This window comes from Ranitomeya variabilis, chromosome 7 (assembly GCF_051348905.1).
Source record: "Ranitomeya variabilis isolate aRanVar5 chromosome 7, aRanVar5.hap1, whole genome shotgun sequence".
Taxonomy (NCBI): Eukaryota; Metazoa; Chordata; class Amphibia; order Anura; family Dendrobatidae; genus Ranitomeya; species Ranitomeya variabilis.
In genome coordinates, this window is record NC_135238.1 from 443,490 (window position 1) to 468,355 (window position 24,866).

A 24,866-nucleotide genomic window follows, 5' to 3' on the forward strand; every position below is an offset into this window, starting at 1 on the left:
GGTGTAGGAACCACATAGAAAGATGACACAATGATCAGAAGATGCACCCCGTCGGGGTGATTCTTTTAAGTGTAAACACGGCGTGGTTCATGACCCGCTTACGGAGAAACCAGCCCTTTGCACTCGTTGGGTTTAGCTTCTAGCGATTTCAGGGAGTTATAGATCCCTCGATGGAATTCCGGAATATATAATCCTTATATCTCTAGCCCTGATCGGTGCCACTATATATAACCTTACAAGAACAATAGAAGCTCATGGTTTCTATACCAGTTTCAACCAGTACCTAGTGGGAGGGGGAATGAGTAGGGTAGGGAGACTTGTTTGCCCGCAGCATAGAGCCATAAACTGCTCAGTGGGGGCTGCTACACATGGGTATCAAGTTGCACAGAGTGTGTCTGCTATAGGGCTTTGTTTTTGTATAAGGCTACGTTCACATTTGCGTTGTGCGCCGCAGCGTCGGCGCCGCAGCGCACAACGCAAACAAAAACGCGGCAAAACGCACGCTAAAACGCTGCGTTTTGCGCCGCATGCGTCGTTTTTGGCCGAAAGTTGGCCGCAAAAAAAAAAGCAACTTGATGCGTTTCTTGCGTCCAACGCTTGCGGCCATGCGGCGCAAAACGCAGCACAACGCATGTCCATGCGCCCCCATGTTAAATATAGGGGCGCATGACGCATGCGGCGCCGCTGCGGCGCCCGACACTGCGGCGCTGACCGCAAATGTGAACGTAGCCTTAGCGAATGCAGTGGGGGAGAAAGGGGGGTCGCATCTGCAGCTTGTGTGTGTGCCATGGTACCTTCTAGAACTAAACTCGCATTATGGCATATTTACATTATTGTGACAATAACCTTACATTTATTATTGTTAAACCACATCTGCCACCTCTTGGTCCAAGTTTCCAACTTCTCCAGATCCATCTATAACAGAATACTACTCCTGTATTTACTGCTTTACATAGTTTTGTATCATCTGCAAATATCGATATTTTACTGTGTAAACAAGATCGCTAATAAATATGTTGAAGAGAATAGGTCCCAACACCGACCCCTGCGGTCCCCACTGGTCACAGCCACCCAGTTAAGGTACCTTCACACTCAGCAACTTTACAACGAGAACGACAACGATCCGTGACGTTGCAGCGTCCTGGATAGCGATATCGTTGTGTTTGACACGCAGCAGCGATCTGGATCCCGCTGTGATATCGCTGGTCGGAGCTAGAAGTCCAGAACTTTATTTGGTCGTCAGGTCGGCGTGTATCGTCATGTTTGACAGCAAAAGCAACGATGTCAGCAATGTTTTACATGGAGCTAACGACCTGTGAGAACGATAAGTGAGTCGCCGTTACGTCACAGGATCGCTCCTGCATCGTTGCGGAGCTGCTGTGTTTGACGTCTGTACAGCGACCTAAACAGCGACGCTGCAGCGATCGGCTCGTTGTCTATATCGCTGCAGCGTTGCTGAGTGTGACGGTACCTTAAGAGAATCTACCATTTATAACCCCCCTCTGCTTTCTATCACTAAGCCAGTTACTTACCCATTTACACACATTTCCCCCCAGACCAAGCATTCTCATTTTGTGTACCAACCTCGTGTGTGGCACGGTATCAAACGCTTTGGAAAAATCAAGATATACCACGTCCAATGACTCGCCGTGGTCCAGTCTATAGCTTACCTCTTCATAAAAACGGATTAGATGGGTTTAACAGTGATTATATTGGTTTGACAGATTGTAGATTGTCAAAGAGCAAGTTAGATGAGAGGTGGGAAGAAAGTTCAGAATGGACGTGCTGCTCCAGAAGCTTGGAAGCGAATGGGAGCAGCGATATTGGGCGATAGCTGGACATAGCAGTTGGATCGAGGGTTAGCTTTTTAAGGATAGGCGTGATTGTGGCATGTTTGAAAGCAGAAGGGAAGGTGCCAGAAGTTAGTGATAGGTTGAAGAGGTGGGTTAGGGATGGGATAAGAGTGGTGGTGAGGTTGGGGAGGAGGTGGGATGGGATGGGGTCAAGCGCACAGGTGGTGAGGTGCGATTTGGAGAGGAGACAATTAAGCGCCCCTTCAGTGATGTTGGAGAGGGAGGTTATGGGGTTTGGGTATTGGTCTGGTATACAAAGGAGTTGTGGTGGTTGAACAATGAAGACTTGCCTTGTTTGGTCGATCTTATTTTTAAACTGTGTGGCAAAGTCCTCAGCAGAGATGAGGGAGGTTGGAGGGGGCAGTGGGGGGCGGAGGAGGGCGTTAAAGGTTTTGAATAACTGTTTGGGGTTGTAGGATAGGGAGGATACGAGGGTTGTGAAGTAGGCCTGTTTAGCAGAGGTGAGAGCTGATTTAAAAGCAAGTGTTGCCTGTTTGAATGCAGTGAAGTCATCTTGCGAATTTTTCTTCCAACGTTGCTCTGCAACCCTGGACACTTGCGGGAGCTTTCTAGTGGTGTTATTGTGCCAGGGTTGTCTATTGATACATCACACTCTGCCATGAACAAGAGGAGCAACCATGTCAATAGCTGATGCGAGAGTGGCATTGTAGAAAGCAGTGGCACTGTCTGTGTCGTGGAGTGAGGATATGGATGTCAGTGGTAGGATGGAGTCGGAGAGTGTGGGCGTCTAGGTGTGAGAGGTTTCTGCGGGGGGTGCGCATGTTGCTGGACATGGGTGACCGGTGAGGAGGACAGGGATGACAAAGTGAGCAGATAGTGGTCAGACCCTCATATATCGGCTAACCCCACAATAGAACAGGCTCCACCTTATGGGGGCTGCAGCTTGTACGTCTCTGACCACACTTTCCCTCTTGCTGACTGACTTTTTTTTCCATTTTGTCTCTCATCCGTCTTCCTAAAGGTGCAGTCTCTAGTCTGGTGCAGATTTTACAGCGCTCAAAAGATGTCGGCTGTCTACAGAGTTGTATGAGGGCCCTTCGTATCTTGGGGGATTCTCCAGCACACAGAGTTTCAGTTTGTGCCCAGGGAGGACTGGTGCCTTGTGTCCAGATGCTGAACTCTCCGGACCCTGATGTGGTGTGCACTGCTGTGCGTGCTGTTAGTGAGCTGAGCCACGACTGCACCCTGGACTGTGCAGAGCAGCTCAGCCTCGCTGTTCCCACCCTGGTAATTCTCGCCAATGGAGAAGGAGTGAAAGCTGCTGTACGCCAAGCTGCCCTCGGAACACTGTCCAATCTCTGCAATCAGGGAGCCCTGCGCCCCATGCTTGGTAATGCTGGTGCTATTGATCTCCTCATTGCTGAAGTCAAGGCAGTACTGGGTGCCTCTACGCGGTGCCTTCCTCTCGTGCGATCACTGTGTCTGTGCTGCCGTGAAGCTTTAAATCGGCGTCGAGTCAAAGAATTGGGAGGATTGGAACTCCTTCTAGACATACTGCGTGACCCTCACTATCGCTCTGCCCACTACAAGATAATCGCTGCATTTCTGCACTACTGCTATGACACGACTGCCCTCGCCATGCTCAGCTCTGGAGGCCTGGCACCCTTGTTGGCAAAGAGGTTAGAGGATGTGGTGAGGGCTTCAGAAGATAGAGGAGATTCATACTGGGCCAAAGAGATGGATGTAGAGGAAGATCCTGGATCTGCTTCTTTTGATTTCCCATCTGAGCCCAAGAAGAAAGAGGACGTGGGAACATCAGAGGAGAGTCTGAAGTAAGGGCAGATGGGGCAGTGTGGCTTGTGTGCATGTGCTGTGTGAGGCCTGATACGGGGACGTTTAGATCCTTCAGACGCGAGATGTCTGTCTAGGGCCATGTGGGTGGCTGCTAACATGCTCTATGATCTGCACTTCCAGCATTTCTATTGACCCAGGCTTCTCCACCGACGTTGATGTTGTAGATGACGTCTAGCGGAATGTGTGTACATAACCTATGGTGATTGGGTAATTAGCACCACCAACTTTACTCCCATTGTTACAATCAGTTACTCCAATATGATTAGTGTTTCAGAAGTGTATGGGACTCTACTGCCCGCTGCATATAGGGGCCTAAGCTGGACCATGATTTTCGAGTAACCAGATGTTGTTTTACTTCTGGCTAATGCTAACTAGTGCCAATGGGCAAATGCAAAGTAAGAGCAGATGATGGGACATGTTCTTTTCAGCCTGACACCTGACCAAATGCACCATGCTGGCACCAGTGCATGTGTTTCCCACTGGTTGGCACCTCTGATTCATTTTTGTCATTCCTCAGGTGTTGGCTGCTGTCGGAAGGCTACATCAGTACGTTGGATGAGCTTCCACCAGACTGGTCCTTGGAGCAAATTCCCAATGGAGAGCCGAATATCAGAACCTCTTCTGACACGCTCAACTTTCTGCCTCAGTCTCAGGCAATATCTCCGACACTCTCCGGACCCAGGAGGGTGCCGGTCTCTGTTACCTGTCAGCAGTGCTGCTCCCCTCCCTTTTCTTCTACAGCATGTCCATCGCCAATGCAAGAAATCCTGCGCCATCAGGAACCATTGGGGCCCAAGTCTCCTCCTGCAGAATTTTGGGGTCCAGAGTTTCCAGTTCTCATTCTCTTGTCTCGTTTTTCTCAGTTGTCTGATTCAAGCTCCTGTCTGGTCTCCCATTCGGTGTTACGGGGCCTATTGACTTATCTCACTTGTCACCCGCAACCTTCTAGAAGTGCCGCCAGGCTTCTTCAGCGTCTGACCTGTGACCCCACCTGTCTGGAAGCATTTATTAGGACAGGAAGTATCTGCACCCTTAGATGCAGACTACTCCTGAGTACATCACCAGATAAAGATCCAGAGCTGAGGACCAGGCACCCCGAGAGGGCAAAAAAGCTGGGTAAGATCCTGCTGGGATAAAAGGTTTAGTGTGGAAAGATAAATCCAAGTAGTACTTGCACTATTTGGTGACATTTCTTAGCTTCTCATCTGCGCTTGAGAATCTTTGTGAATAGAACACCAATCTATACCTTAGTGTTTTACCCACAAAGTGGTGAGGAATCATGAGGAAATGAAATGGCTCCATGGTATAAATCCTGTGTTTAGAGAGCTCCCCCTAGTGGTGGCTGCAGACAGGATCTCCTCATGTATCTCTGTATTAAGGGAGCTCCCCCTCCCTAGTGGTGGCTGCAGACAGGATCTTATCATGTATCTCTGTATACAGGGAGCTCCCCCTAGTGGTGACTGCAGACAGGATCTCCTCATGTATCTCTGTATTCAGGGAGCTCCCCCTAGTGGTGACTGCAGACAGGATCATATCATGGAGCTCCCCCTAGTGGTGGCTGCAGACAGGATCTCCTCATGTATCTCTGTATTCAGGGAGCTCCCCCTAGTGGTGACTGCAGACAGGATCTCCTCATGTATCTCTGTATTCAGGGAGCTCCCCCTAGTGGTGGCTGCAGACAGGATCTTATCATGTATCTCTGTATACAGGGAGCTCCCCCTAGTGGTGACTGCAGACAGGATCTCCTCATGTATCTCTGTATTCAGGGAGCTCCCCCTAGTGGTGGCTGCAGACAGGATCTTATCATGTATCTCTGTATACAGGGAGCTCCCCCTAGTGGTGGCTGCAGACAGGATCTTATCATGTATCTGTATACAGGGAGCTCCCCCTAGTGGTGACTGCAGACAGGATCTTATCATGTATCTCTGTATACAGGGAGCTCCCCCTAGTGGTGACTGCAGACAGGATCTTATCATGTATATCTGTATACAGGGAGCTCCCCCTAGTGGTGGCTGCAGACAGGATCTTATCATGTATCTCTGTATACAGGGAGCTCCCCCTAGTGGTGACTGCAGACAGGATCTTATCATGTATCTGTATACAGGGAGCTCCCCCTAGTGGTGACTGCAGACAGGATCTTATCATGGAGCTTCCCCTAGTGGTGACTGCAGACAGGATTTTATAATGTATCTCTGTATACAGGGAGCTCCCCCTAGTGGTGGCTGCAGACAGGATCTTATCATGTATCTCTGTATACAGGGAGCTCCCCCTAGTGGTGGCTGCAGACAGGATCTTATCATGTATCTCTGTATACAGGGAGCTCCCCCTAGTGGTGGCTGCAGACAGGATCTTATCATGTATCTCTGTATACAGGGAGCTCCCCTAGTGGTGGCTGCAGACAAGATCTTATCATGTATCTCTGTATACAGGGAGCTCCCCCTAGTGGTGACTGCAGACAGAATCTTATCATGTATCTCTGTATACAGGGAGCTCCTCCTAGTGGTGTCTGCAGACAGGATGTTATCATGTATCTCTGTTTACAGGGAGCTCCCCCTAGTGGTGACTGCAGACAGGATCTTATCATGTATCTCTGTATACAGGGAGCTCCCCCTAGTGGTGACTGCAGACAGGATCTCCTCATGTATCTCTGTATTCAGGGAGCTCCCCCTAGTGGTGGCTGCAGACAGGATCTTATCATGTATCTCTGTATACAGGGAGCTCCCCCTAGTGGTGACTGCAGACAGGATCTTATCATGTATCTCTGCATACAGGGAGCTCCCCCTAGTGGTGGCTGCAGACAGGATCTTATCATGTATCTCTGTATATAGAGAGCTCCCCCTAGTGGTGGCTGCAGACAGGATCTTATCGTGTATCTGTATACAAGGAGCTCCCCCTAGTGGTGGCTGCAGACAGGATCTTATCATGTGTCTCTGTATACAGGGAGCTCCCCCTAGTGGTGACTGCAGACAGGATCTCCTCATGTTTCTCTGTATTCAGGGAGCTCCCCCTAGTGGTGGCTGCAGACAGGATCTTATTATGTATCTCTGTATACAGGGAGCTCCCCCTAGTGGTGACTGCAGACAAGATCTTATCATGTATCTCTGTATACAGGGAGCTCCCCCTAGTGGTGACTGCAGACAGGATCTTATCATGGAGCTTCCCCTAGTGGTGACTGCAGACAGGATCTTATCATGTATCTCTGTATACAGGGAGCTCCCCCTAGTGGTGGCTGCAGACAGGATTTTATCATGTATCTCTGTATACAGGGAGCTCCCCCTAGTGGTGGCTGCAGACAAGATTTTATCATGTATCTCTGTATACAGGGAGCTCCCCCTAGTGGTGGCTGCAGACAGGATTTTATCATGTATCTCTGTATACAGGGAGCTCCCCCTAGTGGTGACTGCAGACAGGATCTTATCATGTATCTCTGTATACAGGGAGCTCCCCCTAGTGGTGGCTGCAGACATGATCTTATCATGTATCTCTGTATACAGGGAGCTCCCCCTAGTGGTGGCTGCAGACAGGATCTTATCATGTATCTCTGTATACAGGGAGCTCCCCCTAGTGGTGACTGCAGACAGGATCTTATCATGTATCTCTGTATACAGGGAGCTCCTCCAAGTGGTGGCTGCAGACAGACAAGATCTTATCATGTATCTCTGTATACAGGGAGCTCCCCCTAGTGGTGGCTGCAGACAGGATTTTATCATGTATCTCTGTATACAGGGAGCTCCCCCTAGTGGTGGCTGCAGACAGGATCTTATCATGTATCTCTGTATACAGGAAGCTCCCCTATTGGTGACTGCAGACAGGATCTTATCATGTATCTCTGTATACAGGGAGCTCCCCCTAGTGGTGACTGCAGAGAGGATCTTATCATGTATCTCTGTATACAGGGAGCTCCCCCTATTGGTGGCTGCAGACAGGATCTTATCATGTATCTCTGTATACAGGGAGCTCCTCCTAGTGGTGACTGCAGACAGGATCTTATCATGTATCTCTGTATACAGGGAGCTCCCCCTAGTGGTGGCTGCAGACAGACAAGATCTTATCATGTATCTCTGTATACAGAGAGCTCCCCCTTGTGGTGGCTACATACCAAAGCTTATCATATACAGTTGTGTCTGTGAGTTTGCCCACTACATTATTTCTTTTTCTTTTGCATGTTTGTCGCACTTAAATGTTTCAGATCACCAAACAAATGTAAATATTAGACAAAGATAACACAAAATGCAGTTTTTAATTGCAGGTCTTCATTATTAACCCCTTCACCCCCAAGGGTGGTTTGCACGTTAATGACCGGGCCAATTTTTACAATTCTGACCACTGTCCCTTTATGAGGTTATAACTCTGGAACGCTTCAACGTATCTTGGCGATTCTGACATTGTTTTCTCGTGACATATTGTACTTCATGATAGTGGTAAAATTTCTTCGATATAACTTGCGTTTATTTGTGAAAAAAACGAATATTTGGCGAAAATTTTGAAAATTTCGCAATTTTCCAACTTTGAATTTTTATGCCCTTAAATCACAGACATATGTCACACAAAATACTTAATAAGTAACATTTCCCACATGTCTACTTTACATCAGCACAATTTTGGAACCAAAATTTTTTTTTGTGACGGAGTTATAAGGGTTAAAAGTTGACCAGCAATTTCTCATTTTTACAACACCATTTTTTTTTAGGGACCACATCTCATTTGAAGTCATTTTGAGGGGTCTATATGATAGAAAATACCCAAGTGTGACACCATTCTAAAAACTGCACCCCTCAAGGTACTCAAAACCACTTTCAAGAAGTTTATTAACCCTTTAGGTGTTTCACAGGAATTTTTGGAATGTTTAAATAAAAATGAACATTTAACTTTTTTTCACACAAAATTTATTTCAGCTCCAATTTGTTTTATTTTACCAAGGGTAACAGGAGAAAATAGACCCCAAAATTTGTTGTACAATTTGTCCTGAGTACGCTGATACCCCATATGTGGGTGTAAACCACTGTTTGGGCGCAGGGCAGAGCTCGGAAGGGAAGGAGCGCCATTTGACTTTTCAATGCAAAATTGACTGGAATTGAGATGGAACGCCATGTTGCGTTTGGAGAGCCCCTGATGTGCCTAAACATTGAAACCCCCCACAAGTGACACCATTTTGGAAAGTAGACCCCTTAAGGAACTTATCTAGATGTGTGTTGAGCACTTTGACCCAACAAGTGCTTCACAGAAGTTTATAATGCAGAGCCGTAAAAATAAAAAATCATATTTTTTCACAAAAATGATCTTTTCGCACCCATTTTTTTATTTCCCCAAGGGTAAGAGAAGAAATTAGACCACAAAAGTTGTTGTGCAATTTGTCCTGAGTACGACTATACCCCATATGTGGGGGTAAACCACTGTTTGGGCGCATAGCAGAGCTCGGAAGGGAAGGAGCGCTATTTTACTTTTCAATGCAAAATTGACTGGAATTAAGATGGGATGCCATGTTGCGTTTGGAGAGCCCCTGATGTGCCTAAACATTAAAAACCCCCACAAGTGACACCATTTTGGAAAGTAGACCCTCTAAGGAACTTATCTAGATGTGTTTTGAGAGCTTTGAACCCCCAAGTGTTTCACTACAATTTATAACGCAGAGCCGTGAAAATAAAAATTCTTTTTTTTTTTCACAAAAATGATTTTTTAGCCCCCAGTTTTGTATTTTCACAAGGGTATCAGGATAAATTGGACCCCAAAAGTTGTTGTCCAATTTGTCCTGAGTACGCTGATACCCCATATGTGGGGGGGAACCACTGTTTGGGCGCATGACAGAGCTCGGAAGGGAAGGAGCGCCATTTGGAATGCAGACTTAAATGGATTGGTCTGCAAGCGTCACGTTGCATTTGCAGAGCCCCTGATGTACCCAAACAGTACAAACCCCCCACAAGTGACTCCATATCGGAAACTAGACCCCCCAAGGAACTTATCTAGATGTGTTGTGAGAACTTTGAACCCCCAAGTGTTTCACTACAGTTTACAACGCAGAGCCGTGAAAATAAAAAATCTTTTTTTTCCCACAAAACTTATTTTTTGGCCCCCAGTTTTGTATTTTCCCAAGGGTAGCAGGAGAAATTGGACCCCAAAAGATGATGTCCAATTTGTCCTGAGTACGCCGATACCCCATATGTTGGGGTAAACCCCTGTTTGGGCACACGGGAGAGCTCTGAAGGGAAGGAGCACTGTTTTCCTTTTTCAACGCAGAATTGGCTGGAATTCAGATCGGATGCCATGTCCCGTTTGGAGAGCCCCTGATGTGCCTAAACAGTGGAAACCCCCCAATTATAACAAACCCTAATCCAAACACACCCCTTACCCTAATCCCAACAGTAACCCTAACCACTCCTCTAACCCAGACACACCCAACCCTATTCACAACCGTAAATGTAATCCAAACCCTAACCCTATCTTTAGCCCCAACCCTAACTGTAGCCCCAACCCTAGCCCCAACCCTAACTGTAGCCCCAACCCTAGCCCCAACCCTAACCCTAGCCCTAACCCTAGCAATAACCCTAGCCCTATCACTAGCCGTAACACTAGCCCTAACCCTAGCCCTAACCCTTGCCCCAACTCTAACCCTAACCCTAGCCCCAACTCTAACCCTAGCCCTAACCCTAGTCCTAACCCTAGCCCTAACCCTAGCCCTAACCCTAGCCCTAACCCTAGCCCTAACTCTAGTCCTAACTCTAGTCCTAACTCTAGCCCTAACCCTAACCCTAATGGGAAAATGGAAATAAATACATTTTTTAATTTTTTTATTTTTCCCAAACTAAGGGGGTGATGAAGGGGGGTTTGATGTACTTTCATAGCGGGTTTTTTAGCGGATTTTTATGATTGGCAGCCGTCACACACTGAAAGACGCTTTTCATTGCAAAAAATATTTTTTGCGTTACCACATTTTGAGAGCTGTAATTTTTCCATATTTGAGTCCACAGAGTCATGTGAGATCTTGTTTTTTGCGGGACGAGTTGACGTTTTTATTGGTAACATTTTTGGACACGTGGCATTTTTTGATCGCTTTTTATTCCGATTTTTGTGAGGCAGAGTGATCAAAAACCAGCTATTCATGAATTTCTTTTGGGGGAGGCGTTTATACCGTTCCGCGTTTGGTAAAATTGATAAAGCAGTTTTATTCGTCGGGTCAGTACGATTACAACGATATCTCATTTATATCATTTTTTTTATGTTTTGGCGCTTTTATACGATAAAAACTATTTTATAGAAAAAATAATTATTTTGGTATCGCTTTATTCTCAGGACTATAACTTTTATTTTTTTGCTGATGATGCTGTATTGCGGCTCGTTTTTTGCAGGACAAGATGACGTTTTCAGCGGTACCATGGTTATTTATATTCGTCTTTTTGATCGCGTGTTATTCCACTTTTTGTTCGGCGGTATGATAATAAAGCGTTTTTTGCCCCGTTTTTTTTTTTTTTTTTCTTACGGTGTTTACTGAAGGGGTTAACTAGTGGGGCAGTATTATAGGTTGGGTCGTTACGGACGCGGCGATACTAAATGTGTGTACTTTTATTGTTTTTTTTTATTTTATTTAGCTAAAGAAATGTATTTATGGGAATAATATATATTTTTTTTCTTTATTTAGGATATTTTTTTTTTTTTTTTTTTTTTACACACATGTGGGGAATTTTTTTTAAACTTTTTTACTTTGTCCCGGGGGGGGACATTACAGATCATTGATCTGACAGTGTGCACAGCACTCTGTCAGATCGACGATCTGCTGTGCAGGGCTGCAGGCTTACCAAGTGTCTGCTCTGAGCAGGCACTCGGTAAGCCACCTCCCTCCCTGCAGGACCCGGATGCCGCGGCCATCTTGGATCCGGGACCTGCGGCGAGGAGGGAGGTAGGAGACCCTCGGAGCAACGCGATCACATCGCGTTGCTCCGGGGGTCTCAGGGAAGCCCGCAGGGAGCCCCCTCCCTGCGCGATGCTTCCCTATACCGCCGGTACACCGCGATCATGTTTGATGGTGGTGTGCCGGGTGTTAATGTGCCGGGGGCGGTCCGTGACCGCTCCTGGCACATAGTGCCGGATGTCAGCTGCGATATGCAGCTGACACCCGGCCGCAATCGGCCGCGCTCCCCCCGTGAGCGCGGCCGATCGCGTATGACGTACTATCCCGTCGGTGGTCATACGGGCCCACCCCACCTCGACGGGATAGTACGTCTGATGTCAGGAAGGGGTTAAGGGAAAAAATCCAAACTTACAGGACCCTGTGTGGAAAATTGATTGCCCTCTAAACCTAATAGCTGGGCTACACTTAGTAGCAACAACTGCAATCAAGCGTTAGTGATAACTGGCAATGAGTCTTACAACACTCTGGAGGAATTTTGGCCGCACATATTTGCAAAATTGTTGTAATTCAGCCACATTGGAGGGTTTCTGAGCTTTTTTTAAGGTAATGCCACCGCATCTCAATCGGATTAACTTTGACTAAGCCACTCCAAAGTCTTAATTTTGTTTTTTCTTGAACCATGGTGGATTTGCTGGTGTGTTTTTGGATCATTGTTCTTCTGCATAAACCAAGTGCGCTTCAGCTTGGTCACGAACAGATGACCGGACATTCTCCTTCAGGATTTTTTGGTAGACGGAATTCATGTTTCCATTTACCACAGCAAGTCTTCCAGGTCCTGAAGCAGCAAAACAGCCCCAGACCATGACACTACCACCACCATATTTTACTGTTGGTATGATGGTCCTTTTCTGAAATGCTGTTACATCTACACCAGATGTAATGGGACATACATCTTACAAAAAGTTTACCTTTTGCCTTGTCAGTCCATAGAGTAATCTCCCAAAAGTCTTGGGGATCATCAAGATGCTTTGTGGCAAAACTGAGATGAGCTTTTGTTCTTATTGTTCAGCAGTGGTTTTCGTCTCGCAACTCTGATGTGCAGCCATTTTTGCCCAGTATTTCTCATGGTGGAGTCATGAGCACAGACCTTAACCGAGGCAAGGGAGGCCTGCACTTCTTTGTTGTAGGGGCTTTTGTGACCTCTTGGATGAGTAGTCACGGCTCTCTTGAGGTAATTTTGTTTGGCCGGCCACTCCTGGGAAAGTCAACCACTGTGTTGTGTTTTCGCCATTGGTCGATAATGGCTTTGATTGTGGATCGCTGGAGTCCCAAAGCTTGACAAATGGCTTTATATCCTTTTCCAGACTGATGGATCTCAATTAATTTTTCTCGGTTGTTTCATAACTTCTTTGGCCCTTGGTATGATGTCTAGCTTTTGAGGATCTTTTAGTCTACTTCACTTTTGTCAGGCAGGTTCTATTTAAGTGATTTATTGATTGAGAACAGCTGTGACCGTAATCAGGCCTGGGTGTGGCTAGTGGATTTAACCTCTGCTTCCCAAAAATGTGAGAAACCACAATGAATTTGTTTTAAGGGGAGGGGCAATCACTTTTTCACACATGACCCTGTAGGTTTGGATTTCTTTTTCCCTTAATAATGAAGACCTTCATTTATAAACTGCATTTTGTGATTACTTGTGTTATCTTTGTCTAATATTTACATTTGTTTCATGATCTGAAACATTTACGTGTGACAAACATGCAAACTAATAGGAGATCAGGAAGGGGGCAAATACTTTTTCACAGAAGTGTATCTCTGGAGTCTTTCTTAAGTTGACACTTTCCTTCTCTGCAGGCCATGTGCTCCTCCGTAATCTTCGTATTCAGGCTGAGTCACCGTTTGGTGTTGGGATAATTACCCACATGTTGGCATCTGGATCCCCGAGCGAGAGACAGCAGTGCGCTCTTTGTCTGCCCTTTATTTACAGGTAAGAGGTCGGGGTCTCTGTCGCAGCGTTTTCCTGGGGTCTCACAGGCCCTATTAAACTGTTTTGTGTGAGTGGATTCATAGTGTTGAATATAAGCCTTTTCATTGTCACATACTGATCCGACCCTGCAGCACCTCTTTGGTCTGTACTTGGGGTTCCTGCCCACCTCACACTTGTACATTACACAGAATGTGTGAGGAGACTTTGGGTAAGTGGACACAATAGGGAGGGCATAAAGCAAAGCGGTCGTCTTCATGTATAGGAGCAAGACGTAACATATGTGCCCATGTCCATGTGATAGGGGGATAGCATGTCCGATGGCAGAACCCCGCTTTGATGTGGGCTCCGGCGGTGAGCCCGCATCAAAGCCGGGACTTGTCAGCTGACATGTGCCCGCAATAGGCCCGGGCGGAATCGCGATCCACCCGCACCTTTTAACTAGTTAAATGCCACTCTCAAACTCTGACAGGTGCATTTAACAGGCGCTTCTGTCCGGAAATGCGCGCACCACTGACCCCCGTCACGTGATCGGGGGTCAGCGGCGTGTCGGCATGACAACCAGAGGTCTCCTTGAGACCTTTGTGGTTGTTGATGCAGGATTGCTATGAGCATCGCCTCTATGTAGCAGAGGCAATCGAGTTATGGCAACTTCTAGCCTCCCATGGAGACTATTGAAGCATGGCAAAAGTAACAAAACAAAAAAAAAAGTTTTTAAAAATATGTAAATGATAAAAAAATATAAAAGTTTAAATCACTCCCCTGTCGTCCCATTCAAAATAAATCAAAAATAATATCAAACATACACATATTCGGTATCGCCGCGTTCAGAATTGCCCGATCTATCAATAAAAAAAGAATTAACCTGATTGTTAAACGGCGTAGCGACAAAAAAATTCAAAACGCCAGAATTACGTTTTTCTGGTTGCTGCAACATTGAATTAAAATGCAATAACGGGCAATCAAAACAATGTATCTCCACCAAAATGGTATCATTAAAAACGTCAGTTCTGCACCCACAAAATAAGCCCTCACCCAACCCCAGATCACGGAAAATGGAGACGCTACTGGTAACGGAAAAGTGCGCAATTTTTTTATTAGCAAAGTTTGGAATTTTTTTTTCTCACCACTTAGATAAAAAAGAACCTAGACATGTTTGGTGTCTATGAACTCGTAATGACCTGGAGAATCATAATGGCCGGTTGGTTTTAGCATTTTGTGAACCTAGCAAAAAAGCCAAACAAAAAGCAAATGTGGGATTGCAATTTTTTTGCAATTTCACCGCACTTGGAATTTTATCCCGTTTTCTAGTACATGACATGGTAAAACCAATGGTGTCGTTCAAAAGTACAACTTGTCCCGCAAAAAACAAGCCCTCACATGGCCATATTGACGGAAAAATAAAAAAGTTATGGCTCTGGGAAGGAGGGGAGCGAAAAACGAAAATGCAAAACCGAGAAAAGCTCCGGGGGTGAAGGGACCATTAGAGAGTAGTTTTTAGACTCTGAGGTGTGAGAAGTCCAGTTAGCTCCACAGCACGGCTTGTCCTCTACAGATGTCTGGTCATTCAGATCAGGACAGGTCTATCTGTGGGTCCTCCTGACCGTCCAGCTATGATAGTAGTACAGTAGTGATGTGCCTCGTATCGTGAGGAACGTCTACTGAGCCCAGTGATTAGATGTCAGGAGAAGGAAGGATGGGACATGTCTCCTCCTGACGGTTATACAATAATCGTAGGACTTATTCCTTTTTCCCACTCTCATCTCCCAATTTCCTATTCAATGAGTTGTTCCCATCTTGTATATTTATGGCACACCCACCTGTTAGAGAGGAGGACCCTGTTCTCAAGACGTGCAATATGCATTGACAAAAAGGGTTCGTCAAGGTAATTGGAGGGTGTAGGCTTTCCTGAGAGATGGGATCTTGGGTTGCTTTTAACTGTGATAGACTGTCTGTGGTATTGTATGTATCCAGAGGACAGGACTTGTACTGGAGAGATTATGTGGGGTGGTATTAGGGCAGAGATGTATGGAGAGGGACAGGTTATATACTGGAGATTATATGTGGGGAGGTATCAGGAGATTAGGGCAGAGATGTATGGAGAGGACAGGTTATATACTGGAGATTATGTGTGAGAGGTATCAGGAGATTAGGGCAGAGATGTATGGAGAGGACAGGGTATATACTGGAGATATCAGGAGATTAGGGCAGAGATTTATGGGGAGGACAGGATATATACTGGAGATTATGTGGGGAGGTATCAGGAGATTAGGGCAGAGATGTATGGAGAGGGACAGGTTATACACTGGAGATTGTGTGAGAGGTATCAGGAGATTAGGGCAGAGATGTATGGAGAGGACAGGTTATATACTGGAGATTATGTGTGAGAGGTATCAGGAGATTAGGGCAGAGATGTATGGAGAGGACAAGTTATATACTGGTGATTATGTGTGAGAGGTATCAGGAGATTAGGGCAGAGATGTATGGAGAGGGACAGGTTATACACTGGAGATTGTGTGAGAGGTATCAGGAGATTAGGGCAGAGATGTATGGAGAGGACAGGTTATATACTGGAGATTATGTGTGAGAGGTATCAGGAGATTAGGGCAGAGATGTATGGAGAGGACAAGTTATATACTGGTGATTATGTGTGAGAGGTATCAGGAGATTAGGGCAGAGATGTATGGGGAGGACAGGTTATATACTGGAGATTATGTGTGAGAGGTATCAGGAGATTAGGGCAGAGATGTATGGAGAGGACAAGTTATATACTGGTGATTATGTGTGAGAGGTATCAGGAGATTAGGGCAGAGATGTATGGGGAGGACAGGTTATATACTGGAGATTATGTGTGGGGAGGTATCAGGAGATTAGGACAGAGATGTATGGAGAGGACAAGTTATATACTGGTGATTATGTGTGAGAGGTATCAGGAGATTAGGGCAGAGATGTATGGAGAGGACAAGTTATATACTGGTGATTATGTGTGAGAGGTATCAGGAGATTAGGGCAGAGATGTATGGGGAGGACAGGTTATATACTGGAGATTATGTGTGGGGAGGTATCAGGAGATTAGGACAGAGATGTATGGAGAGGACAGGTTATATACTGGAGATTATGTGTGGGGAGGTATCAGGAGATTAGGACAGAGATGTATGGAGAGCACAGGTTATAAACTGGAGATTATGTGGGGAGGTATCAGGAGATTAGGGCAGAGATGTATGGAGAGGACAGGTTATATACTGGAGATTATGTGTGAGAGGTATCAGGAGATTAGGGCAGAGATGTATGGAGAGGACAAGTTATATACTGGTGATTATGTGTGAGAGGTATCAGGAGATTAGGGCAGAGATGTATGGGGAGGACAGGTTATATACTAAAGATTATGTGTGAGAGGTATCAGGAGATTAGGGCAGAGATGTATGGGGAGGACAGGATATATACTGGAGATTATGTGTGGGAGTCATCTGGAGATTAGGGCAGAGATGTATGGAGAGGACAAGTTATATACTGGTGATTATGTGTGAGAGGTATCAGGAGATTAGGGCAGAGATGTATGGGGAGGACAGGTTATATACTGGAGATTATGTGTGGGGAGGTATCAGGAGATTAGGACAGAGATGTATGGAGAGGACAAGTTATATACTGGTGATTATGTGTGAGAGGTATCAGGAGATTAGGGCAGAGATGTATGGAGAGGACAAGTTATATACTGGTGATTATGTGTGAGAGGTATCAGGAGATTAGGGCAGAGATGTATGGAGAGGGACAGGTTATACACTGGAGATTGTGTGAGAGGTATCAGGAGATTAGGACAGAGATGTATGGAGAGCACAGGTTATATACTGGAGATTATGTGTGGGGAGGTATCAGGAGATTAGGGCAGAGATGTATGGAGAGCACAGGTTATATACTGGAGATTATGTGTGGGGAGGTATCAGGAGATTAGAGCAGAGATGTATGGGGAGGACAGGTTATATACTGGGGATTATATGTGGGGAGGTATCAGGAGATTAGGGCAGAGATGTATGGAGAGGACAGGTTATATACTGGAGATATCAGGAGATTAGGGCAGAGATTTATGGGGAGGACAGGATATATACTGGAGATTATGTGTGAGAGGTATCAGGAGATTAGGGCAGAGATGTATGGAGAGGACAAGTTATATACTGGTGATTATGTGTGAGAGGTATCAGGAGATTAGGACAGAGATGTATGGAGAGGGACAGGTTATACACTGGAGATTGTGTGAGAGGTATCAGGAGATTAGGGCAGAGATGTATGGAGAGGACAAGTTATATACTGGTGATTATGTGTGAGAGGTATCAGGAGATTAGGGCAGAGATGTATGGGGAGGACAGGTTATATACTGGAGATTATGTGTGGGGAGGTATCAGGAGATTAGAGCAGAGATGTATGGAGAGGACAGGTTATATACTGGAGATTATTTGTGGGGATATCAGGAGATTAGGTCAGAGATGTATGGAGAGAACAGGATATATACTGGAGATTATGTATGGGGAGGTATCAGGAGATTAGGGCAGAGATGTATGGAGAGGACAGGTTTTACACCAGAGATTGTGTGGGGAGGTATCAGGAGATTAGGGCAGATATGTATGGAGAGGATAGGTTATATACTGGAGATATCAGGAGATTAGGGCAGAGATTTATGGGGAGGACAGGATATATACTGGAGATTATGTATGGGGAGGTATCAGGAGATTAGGGCAGAGATGTATGGAGAGGACAGTTTTTACACCAGAGATTGTGTGGGGAGGTATCAGGAGATTAGGGCAGAGATGTATGGGGAGGACAGGTTATATACTAGAGATTATGTGTGGGGAGGTATCAGGAGATTAGGGCAGAGATGTATGGAGAGGACAGGTTATATACTGGAGATTGTGTGTGGGGAGATATCAGGAGATTATGGTAGAGATGTATGGAGAGGACAGGTTATATACTGGAAATTGTGTGGGGAGATATCAGGAGATTATGGTAGAGATGTATGGAGAGGACAGGTTATATACTGGAGATTATATGGGGAGGTATCAGGAGATTAGGGCAGAGATGTATGGAGAGAACAGGTTATATACTGGAGATTATGTGTGGGGATATCAGGAGATTAGGGCAGAGATGTATGGAGAGAACAGGTTATATACTGGAGATTATGTGGGGAGGTATCAGGAGATTAGGGCAGAGATGTATGGAGAGAACAGGTTATATACTGGAGATTATGTGTGGGAGGTATCAGGAGATTAGGGCAGATATGTATGGAGAGGACAGGTTATATACTGGAGATTATATGGGGAGGTATCAGGAGATTAGGGCAGAGATGTATGGAGAGAACAGGTTATATACTGGAGATTATGTGTGGGAGGTATCAGGAGATTAGGGCAGATATGTATGGAGAGGACAGGTTATATACTGGAGATTATATGGGGAGGTATCAGGAGATTAGGGCAGAGATGTATGGAGAGAACAGATATATACTGGAGATTATGTGTGGGAGGTATCAGGAGATTAGGGCAGATATGTATGGAGAGGACAGGTTATATACTGGAGATTATATGGGGAGGTATCAGGAGGTTAGGGCAGAGATGTATGGGGAGGACAGGTTATATACTGGAGATTATATGGGGAGGTATCAGGAGATTAGGGCAGAGATGTATGGAGAGAACAGATATATACTGGAGATTATGTGTGGGAGGTATCAGGAGATTAGGACAGATATGTATGGAGAGGACAGGTTATATACTGGAGATTATTTGTGGGGATATCAGGAGATTAGGGCAGATATGTATGGAGAGGACAGGTTATATACTGGAGATTATTTGTGGGGATATCGGGAGATTAGGGCAGAGATGTATGCACAGAACCGGTTATATACTAGCGACAATGAGGGGTGGTAATGTGATTAGGACAGATGTATGGAGGGAACAGGTTCTGGACAACTTTGCTATGTTAGGTGAACTCGATTCTCTGGGTAGTGGTGAGGGAATAGCAGAGGAGTAATAAGATGAAAGGTGGCTTAATCTGGCAGCAGTGTTGAGAACGGCTTGGAGGGGTACAGAAGTCTTAGGGTACCGTCACACATTGAAATTTCCATCGCTACGACGGTACGATTCGTGACGTTCTAGCGATATCGTTACGATATCGCTGTGTCTGACACGCTACTGCGATCAGACACCCTGCTGAGAATCGTACGTCGTAGCAGATCGTTTGGAACTTTCTTTCGTCGCTTGATCACCCGCTGACATCGCTGGATCGTTGTGTGTGACAGCGATCCAGCGATGTCTTCGCTTGTAACCAGGGTAAACATCGGGTAACTAAGCGCAGGGCCGCGCTTAGTAACCCGATGTTTACCCTGGTTACCAGCGTAAACGTAAAAAAACAAACCGTACATACTCACCCGTCGGTGTCCTTCAGGTCCCTTGCCGTCTGCTTCCTGCTCTGAGTGCCGGCCGGAAAGTGAGAGCAGATCACAGCGGTGCTGCGCTCTGCTCTCACTGTACGGCTGCACTCAGAGCAGGAAGCAGACGGCAAGGGACCTGAAGGACACCGACGGGTGAGTATGTACGGTTTGTTTTTTTACGTTTACGCTGGTAACCAGGGTAAACATCGGGTTACTAAGCGCGGCCCTGCGCTTAGTTACCCGATGTTTACCCTGGTTACCCGGGGACTTCGGCATCGCTCCAGCGCCGTGATTGCAACGTGTGACCGCAGTCTACGACGCTGGAGCGATGATCATACGACGCTGCGACGTCACGAATCGTGCCGTCGCAGCGATGAAAATTTCAATGTGTGACGGTACCCTTAGATGGGGGTCATAGACTAAGACGTTGCTGAAGTCCATGCTGGAAATCTGTTTTTTTTTTTTTTTCCCTGATTAACTGTTTAGTGGCCATTTGGAGTTCCCAAATGTGTGCTGTTCACACATGGTGTATATCTTGTAGCTCTGGTTTCTTGGTGGTGGTGTTTGCCTTTACTGTGTGTTCAGCGGCATTTTGTGCATGTTTTTGAGACTTTTGCGATTTGTTTTTCACCCCTCGTTTTATTTCCATTTTAGGAAACACTCTTTGCATCGGCAGCAGCTGATTTCTGGAGCTCTTCAGTTGGTATTGGAAACACTGATGACTTCTGAGGATCCAGCTTATTTCTTCCATGCCTCAGAATGCCTATCCGCTTTAGTAAACAGTGAAGATTATTTGGCCCCTGGTAAATCTCCTTCATTAATTTCCTCCAAATGCTCTTACTTGGAACTCCTCGCTCAGGGCCAGGGCAATCTGGTATTTGTGCTAGATGGAGGAGACTGTATAGCTGGTAATCGAGAGAAGATTTCTAAAGAAAGTGATGTGTTCAGAGCTATGCTGCAAGGTGGCTATGCTGAGTCCCAGCAGCATGAGGTCCGTGTTTGTGAGGTGCCAGCCTGTGCCTTCTTACCCCTACTCCATTACCTGCATGGCTGCGCCCAAGACGCCCTGTGTCCTACCCTGCAGGAACTGAGGCTGGTGTCTGGAGAAGAGCTTGCCCAGTCTCCACTAGTGTCCACCTTGGCTGCTGCTGGTAGATTTCTTTTACCGGGTCTACAGAGAGTTCTGGAGAAAGCTGTACGAGACAGTCTGAGCCTGGAGAGTCTGCCCTATGTTTACAGCTTTGCCGAGACCTATGAAAGTGCTCAGCTCAGAAGAGACTGCTGCTCTTACCTTCTGAGAGGGCCTCACTCCCCACCAAAGAAGTCGCACATTCTTCTTCAATTGTATGAGAGAGCGCAACACAAGCAGCGGCTTTCCCAACTACTGGCAAATCTTGTTCATGATAGACCCTAACGCTCCTTTTGATCTTACACACCGTGCCTTGTCCGATCTTCCCATTCCTCTCCCACCCGGTGTCCTTCCTACTGTGTGCGATATTCTCCTGACCGCTCAGCCCCTTGTTCTGTACGAAGTTGAAAGTTACTAATGTAGCCCATATTGGGTGTGGAATAAATGGTGCACTATATTCATTGCTTGTCTCCATTGACTTTTTTTTTTTTTCATACAGAAGCAGCAGCGTCATTAAGCCTAAATGTGGCAAATTCCAGACACTGTCCCAAGTGGGAGATATTGTTATATTTCCTAGCACGATTTTACCTTTCTATAGAGAAGAAATGTGGCATGGATAGCATCATTCATCTGACATATTAACTTGGAGGTGTTAGGACGGCCTTACAGTGATTTGAGTGAATGCATTATGTTCGTCACTTAGGCTACTTTCACACTTCCGTCAGTAGTTGCCCTTCACAAAGCGTCGGCGCGACGTCCCGACGGAAGTGTGCCCTTTCACATTTCCTTCAGAATTCTGGGTGAGGAAGAGAGTGAGAGCGATATTTCCTGCTGCGCATGCGCAGTATTAAAATCTGGATGAAACGTACAGAAAAACGTTCCCTTGAACGTTTTTCCCAGACAACGGGCTGTCAAAACCCGACGCAACCAGTCCACAACGGACGCGACGTGTGGCCATACGTCGCAATCCGTCGGCAATACAAGTCTATGGGGAAAAAACGCATCCTGCTGGCACATTTGCAGGATGCTTTTATTGCCCAAAACAACGCATTGTGACGGAGGCCAAATGACGCAAGTGTGAAAGTAGCCTACGTCACAACACCGAAAATGTATCTCACATAAATATTTCATAGATGCACATGTCAATTTTCATCACAAACCACTGGCTCCAGACTATCTGAGATAATTCATTTATACAGAGGAAGCTCTTGTTTCAGGAATTGTACTTCCGCCTTTCAGTGTACAAATTCTAGACTTGATAGCGGTCTCTCAGCAGATCTTTGCTGTAACTACCTGTTCACGACAGGAGGTCATACTTCAGTGAGGTTGAAGTGTCAGCTCTTTCTTCTCCAGTCATAATTAACCCCTTTTACAACAAACGAGGGACATAACACATCATGATGTTGGAACTGACTCCTGCTCATGAAATGCTATGTCCATCATGGTTGAAAACTCATTGTGTGAATATGTTAGGTTGAACAATCAATAAAATGTTCACTTCAGTTGCCTACTCCTGGCATAATGGATATTGATCAGGTGCGCACCAAAAGAAATGAACATATGACACACACAGTCAGATGTAAACTCTCCTTGATCAATCTGTGGCTCAGCTCCAAAAAGGGGCCTTTATTAGTCAGACACAAGTTTATATATCTCCTGTAAGGGGGCTCGGTTAGCTCTAAAATGGGAGTGATTGGATGTATTCCATTGGTTAGTGGGTTGGGCAATGAGCAAGTCCATGGGCGGATCCATGAGGTCATCAGGGTGGGTTGGTCCATGAGGTCATCAGGGTGGGCGTCACTGGGTGGATCCATGAGGTCATCAGGGTGGGCATCATCTTGGATATCAGCACATGGCATGCTGATACAGGAAATGGCAGCCATCTCTAGTGTCTCACTTTGATCTGAGAAAGCTTAAGTAAGGTTAAACAGTGCATGTTATGGGTTGCTTCTCTCAATTACCTTATGTCTTGAGGTTAATTAAGTATTTGATCTTATGGCTCTCCTCAACAGTCCCCCCTAAATACTTTATTAACCACCTTTTTTTATCTTGATCCTACCGTGGTTTCCTAACCCACCGGTGTTAAGTGTCACTATGACATCAGAGGCTTCATGACAATTCGGATGATATAGACACCAGAGAATGTGTGACCAATTATGGGTATACCGAGGAGGTATATCAGAGCGCGTTACCCATGTGTCCTTTGGACTTCCCTACCTGATGGATCTATTACTCTCCAATCTCCCATCACCATGGTTACATTAAATACACATGTCACTCATCCTGATGTACACATCCTAGATCTGACCGTCTCGCCCGGGAGGGGGAATTGGAGTTTTCACCAGTTTGAGACAAGTTTTCCCTTGTGGAAAACCTCCCTTTGTAGCTGGACTTTGGCAAGCAGGTCAGATCCTACTCTGTCCCTAACTGTCTAACAAATTTATAATGTGAGAGATGGATCAGGAGGCGCACAGCAACCCTGACTGAAGTAGGAGTATTCAGGAGCACTTGGTAGGGACCCTCAAATCTCGACTCCAGGGATGTCTTTTCTGATGAACTTCTTTACCAGAACGTAGTCACCAGGTTGGAAAGTATGGGTACCTTCACTGGAATCTGGACCTGGAATGGATGATAAAACTTGTACATGTGTTACTGACAGTTCTTTAGTAACAACAATTACATAATTTACAAGAGTATCACTTCCTAAGGCTAGCTGTTGTGGAAAATATTGACCCAACCTTGGAGACCCCCCCAAAAAGAATCTCGAATGGTGTGAGTTTAGTGGAACCCCTTGGAGTGTTTCTGACTGAGTATAAGGCAACGGGCAAAATGTCTGTCCAAGGAAGTCTGAGCTCCTGACTGGCTTTCAGTATTTTATTGTTCAAGGTGCCATTCAATCTTTCTACTTTCCCACTGCTCTGGGGGTGATATAGAGTATGTAAACCCAAATCAGCTCCCACCAATGTCCATAGTTCCTTAGTGCTGCAATGAACGTGGGTCTTTGGTCACTCTCAATTACCTCTGGGACCCCATATCTGCATACTACTTCAGTCATCAGTCTCTTAACAGTCACTCTGGCAGTCATGTTGGTTACTGGATAGGCTTCTGGCCATCCTGAGAACATCTCAGTCACTACCAGTACATACTCGTACTTCCCTACTTTTGGCATTTGAATGTGATCAATCTGAGTGGTTTAGCCAAATGTTTGAGTAACTTTCTGAGGCGGTGCTGGATTGCATGTTGCACACACAAGGCAGGACTTGCAATATTTTTGGTTGACAGTAGAGATTCCAGGTGCCATATAAGTCTTCCAAATCAGGTCATTCATCCGATTCTTGCCTCTGTGGGTGATACTGTGTGCCCATTCTGTCACTGAGGGGTACAGATTACGGGGTAGACAGACCTTTTTGTTCATCCTCCAGACTCCATCTTCATCCTTTTTAGCTCCTCCTTCTTGCCATGACTTCTTTTCATCATCTGATGTCTTGATGTAGATGGATGATCCTCATAAGAGAGCCTTTAGTCCCTTCTTCAGTATCTTGTGACACGTACACCGCTGCTTTCTCTTTCCCAAATGGATCCACAGCATAGGTTTTTGCTGTTTTGTCAGCAAAGATGTTCCCCCTTGCTTCTGGAGAATCCAATCTCCCGTGTGCTTTGATCTCGATCACTGCAACCTCCAAAGGTAGATCTAGAGCGGCCACAAGTTCTTGGATGATAGCAGCATGTTTTACATGAGTTCCACTGGACGTTGGGTATCCTCTGGCTGCCCAGATAGTGCCGAAGTCATGAGCCACTCGGAAAGCATATCTTTAATCCGTATAGATGTT

General features: G+C 45.9%; 1 protein-coding gene across 1 annotated transcript in view; it reads left to right on the forward strand.

Annotated features, from left to right (window-relative positions):
* ARMC5 (armadillo repeat containing 5) overlaps positions 1-21,499 on the forward strand; it is a 45,854-nt gene extending 24,355 nt beyond the window's left edge. Inside the window, exons 4-7 of the mRNA XM_077273573.1 lie at positions 2,836-3,646; positions 4,186-4,784; positions 13,366-13,498; positions 20,562-21,499. Coding sequence (XP_077129688.1) covers positions 2,836-3,646; positions 4,186-4,784; positions 13,366-13,498; positions 20,562-21,321 — 2,303 coding nt within the window. The 3' untranslated portion in view covers positions 21,322-21,499. The remainder of the gene's footprint in view (positions 1-2,835; positions 3,647-4,185; positions 4,785-13,365; positions 13,499-20,561) is intronic.
* Positions 21,500-24,866: the final 3,367 nt, after the last annotated feature.